This window comes from Ursus americanus, chromosome 14, assembly GCF_024610735.1.
Source record: "Ursus americanus isolate L20-20 chromosome 14, mUrsAme1.1.p, whole genome shotgun sequence".
In the NCBI taxonomy this organism is placed as follows: Eukaryota; Metazoa; Chordata; class Mammalia; order Carnivora; family Ursidae; genus Ursus; species Ursus americanus.
The window spans coordinates 56,185,563-56,198,070 of NC_142140.1; the positions used below are offsets into that span (position 1 = coordinate 56,185,563).

The 12,508-nt window shown below is 47.4% G+C and overlaps 1 protein-coding gene across 4 annotated transcripts in view; it reads right to left on the reverse strand.

The window, feature by feature from the left end:
• Nucleotides 1–12,508, reverse strand: part of SAFB (scaffold attachment factor B) — a 37,234-nt gene that overhangs the window by 8,581 nt on the left and 16,145 nt on the right. For 2 of the 4 annotated variants that reach the window (XM_087867367.1, XM_087867366.1), the window contains exons 5-14: nucleotides 10,316–10,378; nucleotides 9,717–9,749; nucleotides 7,686–7,713; nucleotides 6,231–6,741; nucleotides 5,758–5,807; nucleotides 4,858–4,952; nucleotides 2,794–2,943; nucleotides 2,642–2,718; nucleotides 2,157–2,296; nucleotides 1,893–1,981 (exon numbers count right to left, since the gene is read on the reverse strand). In XM_087867367.1, coding sequence (XP_087723493.1) covers nucleotides 1,893–1,981; nucleotides 2,157–2,296; nucleotides 2,642–2,718; nucleotides 2,794–2,943; nucleotides 4,858–4,952; nucleotides 5,758–5,807; nucleotides 6,231–6,741; nucleotides 7,686–7,713; nucleotides 9,717–9,749; nucleotides 10,316–10,378 — 1,236 coding nt within the window. The remainder of the gene's footprint in view (nucleotides 1–1,892; nucleotides 1,982–2,156; nucleotides 2,297–2,641; nucleotides 2,719–2,793; nucleotides 2,944–4,857; nucleotides 4,953–5,757; nucleotides 5,808–6,230; nucleotides 6,742–7,685; nucleotides 7,714–9,716; nucleotides 9,750–10,315; nucleotides 10,379–12,508) is intronic. The other 2 variants (XM_045776745.2, XM_045776744.2) reach the window with 1 other exon arrangement.

Here is a 12,508-nt window from a genome sequence, read left to right on the forward strand (position 1 = left end):
ACATGCAGAAGTTAAAGCAGAAATGACAACAGGAAGAATCAGGCGGCTCCAAGTCCAAGCATCCAACGTGAAGGCTGGAAATGAACACTAATGTTTAATGGAACCACCAGGTAATAAGGTGTTCCCCTCCTAAGAAATGTCATGTTTTCTTTATCATAATTAAAAGTCAGAGCCTCATCACCATGCTAAACTATGTGAGTACTTTCAATAGGGTCAAAAATGAAAGTATTTTCCCCCTAAAACTTTTTATATGATCCTAACCATTTTTTAATACTTCGTTTTCCACATCCAAAATAAATTCCTTACTCTTGTTCTTTTCTTTCCTAATTAAACATGCAGTGAGTGCCTGACCATGGCTACTTCTAGTATATCTATTGGAGGATTCCTGATTTGTGTGGCTGCATTATTTTTATGAGATCTTCCCATCTTAGCCCTGGAGCTCGTACTTCAGCTTTGGCCATTTTTCAATCATTCTATGTGAAATAAAGGTAGAAGAGATCACGTGTATTACAATATTTGTACAGACACAAGCAGACTGAAACCTTCCATAACTGAAAAGCTGGCCTGCAAGAGCAGCAGTGGTCTGTCACCCTGCAGCACGAGTTGACACGGCAGGTCTGAGGCGGGCACCTGGGAACCTAGTGGCCAGAGCGCCTGCAGCTGACAGTCCCCTGGTCAGGGTGCTTCACCGAGCCTAGACCATGCAAAATGTGGTTTGTGCTGACCACGTGCTTTCCTTCTGGGAGTCAGGAAGTTTGGTATGTATCTGGCAGAACGCCTATGTAACCAGTCCCCAATAAAAACCTGGGGTGCTGGGGAACCTCAGTTAATGAAGCCTCTGCTATTGGCTCAGGTCAGGGTCCCAGGACCACGTGATCGAGTCCCACATCGGGCTCCCTGCTCAGTGGGGAGTCTGCTTTTCTCTCTACCCCTCCCCCCCCGCTCGTGATCTCCCTCTCTTTCAAATAAATGAAATCTTAAAAACACAGAACAAAAACAAACTAACGCCTGGGGTGCTGCGGCTCTAATGGGCTGACAGGCCTCCCCAGGCAGGAGTGTGACCCACGTGTTGCTGCATTTTCAGTGCTGTGTGAGCTCACACGCAGGACAGCGCACGAGGGAGCCTGCATGGGTCTCCCGCACACTCTGCCTGCGTCTTTCCCCCACAATGTGGCTGTGTGTCCTTACGGCACCACTGGAGCCAATCTTAGTGGGGGGTGCCACCATAGGCTAAGCCCAGTGGTCCTTAGAGTGAATCACTGAATGGGGGTGGCCGTGGGGACCCTGGACCCATATCTATCCAAGTTGCAAGACTGTAAAAATTGCACTGATGGACATCAACAGCTGCCAGAGAGAAGCGGTAAGAACCCAAGCCGGGTCCTCTGTGAATTCTGTTCTGTGGAGCATCCACAAGGAGGAAGAGCAGGGGGCTGAGCCGAAGTCGAGACTGGACATAGAAAGGCAGGAAAGGCTGGCTGGGTTGCATGTGAGTTTAGGGATGCACAATGGAGAGCTGCTGAAACTTTCAGGGGAGGCAATGAAAAGGCCAGCTACGGGCTGATTCAGAAAAAAAAGCCAAGCAGTCCCGTACCTGAATTCTCTAAGACTAGCGCTCTAACCCCTGAGCTATTACGGAACCTTCACCACATTTGAATTTTAAAATTAGCTTTAGGAAATTAAAAAAAAAAAAAAAAAAAATTCTCATCAGAAAAGAATTAAATATAAATGAAAGCTTTTTAAACGCTTTGTTTTTTAAGAATGTCAAGATGTCTACATTTTGAAAAGATGTACCACCTTTCTTAAAGTTCAAGAATTGCCTATATAGAAAACATAAATAAAAAAAACATGAAATAAGAAAAATACCATATCCTAGTTAGAAAATTACTACTCACTCTCTCTTTGGATCCGGAAGTTTTGACGCTAATAACAGGCACACCTTTAGATTTATCCATCACTACAGTCCGCTCTGTTCCCCGACTTCCTACAGGAGGAAAGGAGTTGTGTGACATAAGAAACAGGAAACACCCAAATTAGCAAAAAGTACTCAACTCTATGGAAAAGAAATCTAGTTTGCGTTGCTGACTGACAACAGCAAACCACGAACCACACCAACCATGAAGAGAACACACCCCAGACAGCATCTCCAGTGACAATACCTGATTTTGTAGTTCGAGATCGCTCTGAGGGGCCGGGTTTCTGATCGTCTTGATCTTTACTCTTTTCTCCACTTCCGTCTTCACCCTTCTTAACATCCTCTTTTCTATCAGCTTTATCTTCCCTCTTAAGGTTTGCAGACCTAGAAATAACGTCCCAGGACACACAAGGGTGTTAGATCCAGTATTAAGAGAAGCAAAGGAGCCCTGACCGGACTCTTGCCCTGAGCACCACAGGACCAGGAGGCTGCCTGGGCTGCCATCGACGGGACGATGAACAACAGGGAGTCCCACCTGCTCTCCCCAAGCACCCCTGGAAGAGGGAGAAAGGAATCATCTCAGCTACTGGAGGCGAAACCGTTCCACCAAACATAAAGAAATGAAGGGGTGAGGGGCCCTGCGGTCTCCCCCAGCTGTGGAAAACGTGCAGAATGGGAACTACAGAATAGGACCATTTTGGCCGCAGTTCCCTCACAGAAGAGCAGTACCTGTCGCTGGACTTTTCCTTTTTCCCCTCACCCTCTCTCTTTTCAGAGGTTTTCTTCCCAGTAGGCTCATTTTTTGCCTGAAAAAGAGAATCAAACAAGTATTACCGTATGTCCTAAAAGGGCCACAACCCTGGAAGAAAAGAGCCACTTACTTTTTCCACTGAGATCATCTTCCCATGGAGCTCTGTTTTGTGCAGGTGGTTAATGCATTTTGTGGCCTCTTCTGCTGTGGACATTGTAACAAAGCCATAGCAGCGAGCTCCAGGACTCCGGGCATTTGTCACCACCTTGGCACCCACCACCTCAAAGGAAAGCACACAAATATGGCTCAGACAGGACCCCCCCCACCCCGACTCCACGTGAAATGCGCAGGGCATCACAGTTCACGCTGCTTTCCTCGGATCCGTGAGTCCTGGTGCCCTCCCTGGGGTGGGGACCGTGCGACAGGCCCTGTCACCTGGTGCCTAACAAGTCCACCAACTGACAACTAGGGAGGATAATGCTATTGCCTCACTGCGACTCCTCTGAGGCTCTGCCCCACTTCCCGCTGCTCCTCCTGGGGACCAGGATGGCAGTGCGGAGGAGCAGCGAGGAAGTGAGGTGCACAACAGGCTGCTGCTGGCATTCCGTCAGCCACATGGGCAGTGAAGCCAGAGGACAGATCTGCAGATGGAACCTGACAGATGACACTCGGAGCAATAACAAACTTCAGTGAGAGGGCTCTGGTGCTACAGGCACATCTTTACACACTGTTTACTTTTCCTGATGACCCTGCAAGCTGAAGTTAGACACCCTGGCTGGGGGGGGGGGTGTCCCACATAAGCCAATATTCATCATTAGACCACATAGGGACTCAAACCCAAGGGAGTTTCCGAATGGGCTAGTCCCCGACTCAAACACCCGAAGCCTGCAATGGACCCAAGACACTGGAGGCTCCAAGGTGACATGTCCCTGCTGAGAGCACCCATCTGCTCTGAAGGCCATGGTGGAATCATTAAAGGTGCCCACTTTATATTTACTCAGCCTCAGGGAATCACTAGTTGGGTTTTTTTGTTTGTTTTGTTTTTAAGATTTTATTTATTTGACCGAGAGAGAGCACGAGAGGGGGAGGGTCAGAGGGAGAAGCAGACTCCCTGCTTGAGCCCGATGCAGGACTTGAGATCCCGGGGATGCAGGATCATGACCTGAGCCGAAGGCAGTCGCCCAACCGACTGAGCCACCCAGGCGCCCCGCACTAGTTACTTCTACAACCCTGTCATATTTAATTTCACTCACTAGCTCTCGGACATCAATAACCAAGGTAATACTACCGGTTTTCTCTGTTGTGATTTGTTGAACCCTTAGTACAAAGGTCTGTGCCTTCAGCTTGCCCCAAAAGCTACCTCTGAGACAAGGAGCCAAGGATGCAGCAGCTGATTTGGGAGGTGACGCTATAAAGCACATGGTTGGGGGGTGAATAGAGTAGGGAAGAGACCCGACACAGGGGCTCTGAAACACAGGGAACCACAGCAGGCCCCGGGGGGCTGGGGGAGGCAGGTGCATCTATCCGTCACTGCCAGTTCACACACTGAGCAGACAGGGAAGCCAGGCAGCTGCTGCAGAGGACAAGAGGCCAGGGCTGCCCCAGCTGTGGGTGAGAGCAGGTGAGCCGAGAGTCATGGGGCGGAGGCACCAACAGCTCTGCTACAGCTACACAAAGCATCTTAAGGAGGCAGCAACTCTGAGGGCCCCCACGTGTAGAACCGAGGTTCACATGGGGGAAGTGACATGCTCTGGGCCACACAACTGCGAGTGGCAGAGCTGTGGCCTCCAGCTAAGACCAGTCTGACTCCAAAGGCCCTGTTCACAAGCCCTTCCCACAGCTTCACTCGTGTCTGTAATCTCCCCACCCTGCCCTCTGCTAGGGCCCCCAAAGCCCTCCCTGAGTTTAAGGCTCAAAACCGTAGAAATGGATTCAGGAAATCCTCTAAAACCGAAGTGGTGGCTTTTGGGCTGGGGAAAAGGAAGAAAAAGTACTAAGCTGATGTGGGCTCCGGGAGCTTCCATCTCTCTCACCTCTAGCCATGGACAGATCCTCCACAGGCCATTAGCAAATGTGAGTTAAAGAATGGCGAAGTGTTGTTCAAAGCAGTCACCAGGAGGGGACAATCTGCATGTAAAGGCCATACTACATCGGCTTCAAAACGTTTTCTGCTCCAGGAAACCCCTGGTCTTACCTTTCCGTATTTGCTGAAAAGATTCTTCAAATCTGTAGCTCTGGTAGTAGAAGAAAGTCCACTAACCCAGAAATTTCTACCACAACTGCTACGACCTATTTCAAAAGAAAAGCCTGGTCAGAAACACCATACTCACAAGATCCTGAATCTTAAAGACTGAAGTCATTCCAAACCAGATACTTTCCCCACTTCTCCCAGATGGCAGCACAACCTAAGCCAGCTTAGACAGGAGGGCCTGCCCCGTCCTCACACAAACCCTGCAAACGCACACTAGGCCCACCAGGGCTGTGAGCAATGCCACTTACAATAGTGAGTCAGGGGCTAGTAGGACCATGGGAAGTTTGCTCCCTTAGGAAGTCACCAAATGGCATCAGGCAGCCCAGTGGGGTGGCTTCTGACCTAAAACAGCTGCTGTCAGGATGAACCCAACTCAGACGCTTCTCTTTCTGGTTGCAAATCCCTTCCCACCTAATCCCTTGTCTGTATTCTAGGCTGCTAAGAAGGACTCTGAACCGACAAAATGTCTTCTCCTTTAGTGATTTTAATCAACAGATACGGTGTTGATAAAGCTGAAGTACCAGGTAACCCCAAGATATCTGAAATCAGAAAAAAATTTTCCATTTACAAGCATCACTGAGGCTAAGGAATCTGCAAATCGGAGGGTCAGTCAGGATCAACGAGCTCTAGCGAAAGCAAGAGTCTGCTTCAGATCGATACCTTAACTCAGGGCCTATAACCCAGAACCTGCAGAGTGGACGGCAGAGGAGGAGAGAAGGGCTTCAGGAAAGGCCGAAGCAAATCTGGGTAAGAAACGCAGTATGCAATGACCTCGAACCAGAAAGCCCACTGCTGCCAAGGCCAAACGCACTCCAAGAGACCGGTGTTGCCCCAGTGACCTACCCTTTTCCTCTTTGGAAAGCCTTTTTGTATCCGAGTCATCTTCGACAGAACTAGAGACAAAAGATAATGTCACTCCAGACGGAAGATGCAGAGACGAAACGAACTCAAAACTATAAAACACGTGCTGAGGTTGCATACCTACCCGAAATTTAGTTCTGAAAAAATGACACCCCGACAAACTTGTATTGGAAATCTGACCTAACCATAAGATTTCAGACCCACAGGAGTTAATTAATTCTGCTGGGCTAAAGATAATTAGGAAGAATTAAAGAAAACAACCATGACAGGTTGAGAAAAGAAAAAAGATTATGTAATCAGTTTAAAATAAACAAAGAGAAATAAAACATTGTTTAGAAGTAAACTACAATTGCATCAGTCTGGCTGGCCAATTGCAGAAAAAACAGCTTATGTGTGTCATTAAATGACCAATGAAAAGGAGATAGCGTCTGGTCTAAAACTGAGAAAAAACAAACCTCATTTTCTGATCAGCGCCCTCACTGGCTGAGGACTCTTTAGGAGCCGGAGGGACTTCATTACAAGCTTCAAAAGCAAACTTCTTCACGTCTTCTTTGCTATCTCTGGGGTCTGGGCTTGAGGCTTCCTGGGGCGCTTCCGCGGCCTCCTCGCTAGAGGCTTCCGTGTGCTCTGAGGCTTTACTACTCTGCTCAACTGGCTTCTCTAGCCCTACAGGCTCACAGTCCGTCCGCGCGCCATCGCCTGGCTGCTCCACGGGCTCCCTTTTCACTACCGCTAACAGGGTGTCTGCCCTGCTCGCCTGAGCTTGTGCTGTTGACTCGCTGGCCAAATCTAAATCACCCTCCTCCGGATGGGCGCTGCCAAAAAGGTCCTCTTCCTCCGCAAGCTTTCTGTCTGGCCCCACGCTACTTGTATCCTGTGCAAAGGGCTGCTCCAGCTCGGAACCTTCTTCTTTTACTGGCTCAGATTTACAAGTTTCCCCCAAAATGTCGAGTATTTTCTCATTTTCTACGGATTTAACAGGAATAGAATGGCACAAGGTTTAATTACCAGGGAAATAAAGCAATCACAAATGTGGAACTGGCACGGCTGCCACACTAACACGAAGAGAACTGCTAGCTACACAGAGATTGGAAAACCCGCGGGTACACAAAGTTACACCGGTTACACTACCTGCACTCCAACCGACTGCTACAGTAAGCCGCTACGCTACATGGAAGAGAAAAGCATCCCAGAGATTTAACCCCCAAAACCTTCTGGCTGATTCTTGACAGTCTTCGTTCTGTCGTCGTTTACATAGGACTCTTCTGAATTTAGCTTCCAAAGTCCAAGGTGCTTAACTGAATGTATCACCATTCACTGAACAGCTCAATTTCCAAATTTCTTTGAATTTCTTTTAACAGAACAGTCCAACATGAAAACCAGAATCTCTTCCATCGGTGCTCTGAGATATTTGCAGTCCAGAAAGTGAATAGTATTTGTTTGGAATTCTCATGAAGAAACTCTTTCCTCTTCTGGAATCCAGTTATGTCTCAATGTTTTAAAATGCATCTCCCTATAGCTACCTGCACTGCCTGAATTAAAAACCACAAAGTTAAGACACTGCCCAATATCACAAGATCTGTTTTGTGGGGTGCACAGGTGTTAGCTCATGAGAGGCATCATGCAAACACTTTCTACACACATTTAAGTGCCGTTTACGTTTAAAAAGGCATGAGATCGTTTCATCTCACAGTACATTCTGTAACATGAGAAGTTAGCCACTTTCACAGATCTGGTGATATGGCTGGGTTTCCAATCTCTATGATCCTGGTATGTTCTGGATCGTAAACCTTTAGAACAATGTATACTACAGTAAGGCAACTTTTTAAAATTAAAGAATTTAAATTAGAGAAGGTGGAAAGCTAGAATGGTTCCAAACCCCCGCTGGTAAGTTTTTCATTTAACAGTACCTGGCTCCAAGGATGGCTCTTCAATTTCCTGCAACAAAAAACATAAATAAGATTGTGCCAGATGAAGGAAACCTATAGCTTCTTTACACCAAAAACTGTTCACTAAAAAGGGAATTTCTAACACACGTACTAGGAAACTCACAAACACAACAGGTGGAGAAGCTACTCACATTCAGGACAAAGCCCACACACGACACTGGGGCCTCACTCGCCTCCGGCCCAAGCCCCACCCCCGCCCCTCCGCCTGGGCTACTCTCAAGGGCCCGCTCTCAAGGGCCCAGGGCCTGGCTGCCGCTCCTGTTTGCGCTGCCTCACTTCCCCAGCGCCTGGCAACATCCTCACTTTCCAGGGAAATGACTGCATCACACGCTCGTCTGTCCCCCTAGACTGAACTCTTAAAAGCCAAGAGAGCAGTGTTTTCGACTACCGGTAGTGTGTAACAGAATGCCTGACATTTATCAGTCATTTTTTTTTCACTTAATCTAGATTAACGTCTGAGAACTTGAAAGAGTGAGGGAATAAGGGCACAGGTGGTCTGACCCCTGTTCTCAGTTCTAATCGTTCTACCATGTCTGCACCTGGTCGCCTGAGAGCTCTCCAGGGTTACACACTAGTCCTCCATTATCTCTTCTACCGGCGTTCCCACTGGGCCACCTCTCATTCCTAATCATCCCCCAAACCCTTCCCAGGAAGCCCTGGCAATCCAGACCACTACTGCTCCTTGCCTCCAACAGCGCCCGGTTTTACTGGCCCTTCCCTGTCAATCTGCCATCATGGTGAGCAACGGTTCCTCCATGACCTACAGCCTTCGGCAAAGGCCCCTCACACCATCTCTCTCCCGACAGGCCCATCTATACCCCTCCTCACCCCCATCTGAGTCCCACACATCCCCCAGCATGTAACTCAGGGGCCATCTCCTCCCAGAAAGCCTTCTCCTAACGGCGTCAGAGACTGCCCCACTAAGAGCCTTTCTCTCACCAGGCGGTCCCCAGCGCGTGCAGACGCCCTGCATGAGGCACTCCGTCCTGCAACTCCAGCCCATACTGATGAGCACTGATCAGGTTCCAGGCACAAATGTAAGCCCTTTACATACACGTTAATCCTCCGAAAGCCCTAACACGTTGGTACTATCAGTACCGTTCTTCCTTTCAGACTGGGAGACTAGCACAGAGTGGCTGACAAACTGCCTCAAAGACACACAGCTGAGCCACGTTCTACACGACGGCTGTGTGAGCAGGAGTCTATCAGCGCAGGTCTCTTCCCAACACTGCTGGTGGATATTTCACACAGGGAGGAAGGGTCCTGTGAGGGTGGCGATGTTCATCTCTGCACGCATGCCTGACACGCCACAGGCATGCACACACACACACACACCTGGGACATGGGGGCGGGTGGTCTGCACCTTCACTGGGAGCTGGCCTGCCATTCTGAAGAGCCCCGGGAAACTGTTCACTTTCTCATACCTTCATTCTACAGATTTTGTTTCTCATGTAACGTACCCCACTCTGGGATTTAACCCTACAACTAAAGCCAAAGATCATTCTAGGCAGAATTCTCTCAACACGGGGGGGTCTTGGACCTAGAAAGACTCGAGAAAATGACAAGACCCAGCTCCCCTTTCCTTTCGGAGCCAAGAATGGGTGGTATCACTTGCAGCTGGAGAGAGATATCAGCCCTAAAGGTAGGCTAGGTTCCACCATGCATTCTTAGGTTTGCACCCTCCTTGAAGCTGGGATTCTGACTTGCCAATAACTAACCTTGCCCCTGCCTGGCTGAAGTAAATGGAGATGGCGTCTGAAAAAGGATTTCTCATTAAGCAGTACAGGTGAATGAAAGAGGACAATAAAAAAATACACCCAAAAACAAAAATAAAGACTGGCAAAAGCTGATGGTATTTTCATTTCCTCGCAAAACTTTCCAACGAAAATCAGGCAGCTACCCAAGTAAGTTTATTCCAATGGTTTATATATCTAGGTAGGCTGGCAGAAAAATTAAAAGGAAACTCAAGACCCACATTTATGTAAATCCTACCTGAAAGTTAGTCCACATCTCATTTGTTCTCATCTAAGATTTAATATTTACACAGATGATACAGTCAAGACGATAAAGTCATCACAAGAAATCTGTGCATTTTCTATGAGAAAAATTCCCAAAGGCTGAAGCAGATCCCCCCAAGATTTCACCTTTCCCAGCTGTGATGTCAGTGTTCTGGCCGCCCCACCCTCCTGCATCCTCTTCTGGACCCCGTTAATATCTCCTAGGGAGGGAGCGCTCCCCCAACGCCCACCACCATTTCCACTTATAGTCTTTCTGCAGAGGATACTACCCAGAACAGATCAGACAGGCAGTCTTTTCCCCCAGCAATCAAATCAACAAGAACTTCCCCAAACAGGCCCTCCTCTCAGCTGCAGATAAGCCACAGTGCTTGTAGGGGAAGCCAAGATGAGGAGTCTTTTTTAATAGGCACGTTATGTTTGGGGAAAGTGGAAAGCAAAGCCCGCTGAAGATGCCCACAGGGCAAACAAACCTTGCAATGACTTTTACTTGGGAATGCCATACAATGTCTGAAGTGGCCTCCAGAAATGGTAGTCTACCCTTTGATTCTAAAGTCACGGAGACATACAATTTACCTGTAATATAGTGAAGTCAGATGATGAAGTATCTAAATTGTTTAGGGTTTCTTTGTCCTCTATCTGTAAAATAAACAAAAATACAGTTTACACATGTCAATGTTACGTAACACAACAGTACATCTGTGAAATGAAAAATAAAAGGCATGAAAATCACTTAGGACAAAATTCTGGAATCCAAACAACATTACAGCCTAACTTCACCTCAATTTAAAGAAATGTTATAAATGTATATAATACCTGCAAATACACTGGGAAACCCACTACGGTACCACTGAGGATTTTAAGATACAAGCTAAATGAAGAAAAAGAAAAACAGAAAATTTAAGTTTTGTTTTTGTTTTTAAAGATTTTATTTACTTATCAGAGAGAAAGAGAGATATTGAGAGAGAGCACAAGCAGGGGGAACAGCAGGCAGAGGGAGAAGCAGGCTCCCCACTGAGCAAGGGTCCAGTGCCGGACTCGATCCCAGGACCCTGGGATCATGACCCGAGCTGAAAGCAGATGCCTAACTGACTGACCCATACAGGCGTCCCCAGAAAGTTTAAGTTAAGCAGAAAAGAGATTAAAATTAGTACACACACTCTCCGAAGTTAACTGGAACGCCAGGTTTGGGGGCTGCTCTTCTGTGAACAATGTCCAGAATCAGACTGCAGAATGGTTTCTCGGATTTCTGGGGCCACCACTTCTCCAAGCCGGAATGCTACTGCTACTGAGCCTGCTGCCCCAAAGTGACTCTACCCCAGACCAAAATGACATGTCTGAGTACCCGCCTCCTAGCCTCACCAATTTCCAAACTGGAGTGCGGGGATAGAAACATAGGACTGGGGGCGCCTGGGTGGCACAGCGGTTAAGCGCCTGCCTTCGGCTCAGGGCGTGATCCCGGCGTTCCGGGATCGAGTCCCACATCGGGCTCCTCCGCTGGGAGCCTGCTTCTTCCTCTCCCACTCCCCCTGCTTGTGTTCCCTCTCTCGCTGGCTGTCTCTATCTCTGTCAAATAAATAAATACAATCTTTAAAAAAAAAAAAAAAAAAAGAAAAGAAACATAGGACTGCCAAGGCAGGTGGCCCACAGAGGCCCCTCTGCTGGGGAAAAATGACTGGTATGTTGACCTTCTATTCTAAGAGGTGGGCTCTGCCCAATAAGGTAGGGGTTCCCCAAACACATAAGGGAGGTTTATACTACTGTTGTTGTGAGAACCAAAATAATTTGAACTGCTTATTGTAAAGCACCAAGGTTGTTATATTTTAGGGAGGGGGGATGATTTTTCAAATATTTTATCAACAACATGTATGGCTATTACGTTTATCTGACTAGGAAGCACCCTTGCACCACTCCTTCCTTCTCCCGATGCGATCGTCTTCGGACAGTGTTTCACAGGAGTGCAGCACACACGCATATGAGACCACCCCTCCTTCTTCTGTCCACATGAATGGCAGCATATTCCATCCCCTGCCATATTTCCACTTCCTCTTGAAGACTGTTTTAATTCATATGAACCTACTTATTTCATTTACATGGTTATGTAACAGTAATAACTGCGTTACTGGAAGCAGTAATACAGTTTTACGGCAACAACAGCCCTATGGTGTTGCTATATGCCAGGCAGTTTTAAACCAGGGTCAGCAAACTTTTCCTGTCAAGGGCCACACAGTGAATATTTGAGACTTTGCAGGCCAGATGGTCTCTGTCATGACTACTCTACTGTTTGAGATATCAGCCGCCACGGGTGACTGCCACAAACAGGTACGGCTATGTTCCAACAGCTCGTTGGCCAGTTTGATGACTTTGGATCTAAGCTAGTAATAAATGTTCATCTATTCAATCCTCCCAAAACCTATTATTTTTACAAGTGACGTCCAGAGAGGTTAAATAACTTGCCCAAGGTCACATAGCAAATTGAGTGTCAGATTTCTAGTGAATGGTCTTAATTCTTAACCTACCCTGCTTCCCTAATTATAATTTAACTACCACTAGCAGACATGTAGGATGTTTCCAGGCTTTTATGACTCAAGGTATTATTTTCTAATCAGAGGGGAAAAAACTGCTTTCAGAAAGAGCAGCTAATAAGGAAGGATACGTACTTCGCGTCACTGCTCTAGAGTTTTGGGTACTTTGTAGAAGTCCACAAATGAAACTTACACCAAAAAATAAAATTACACACCCTACTCGTATCAAAATGGCAGTCAATTC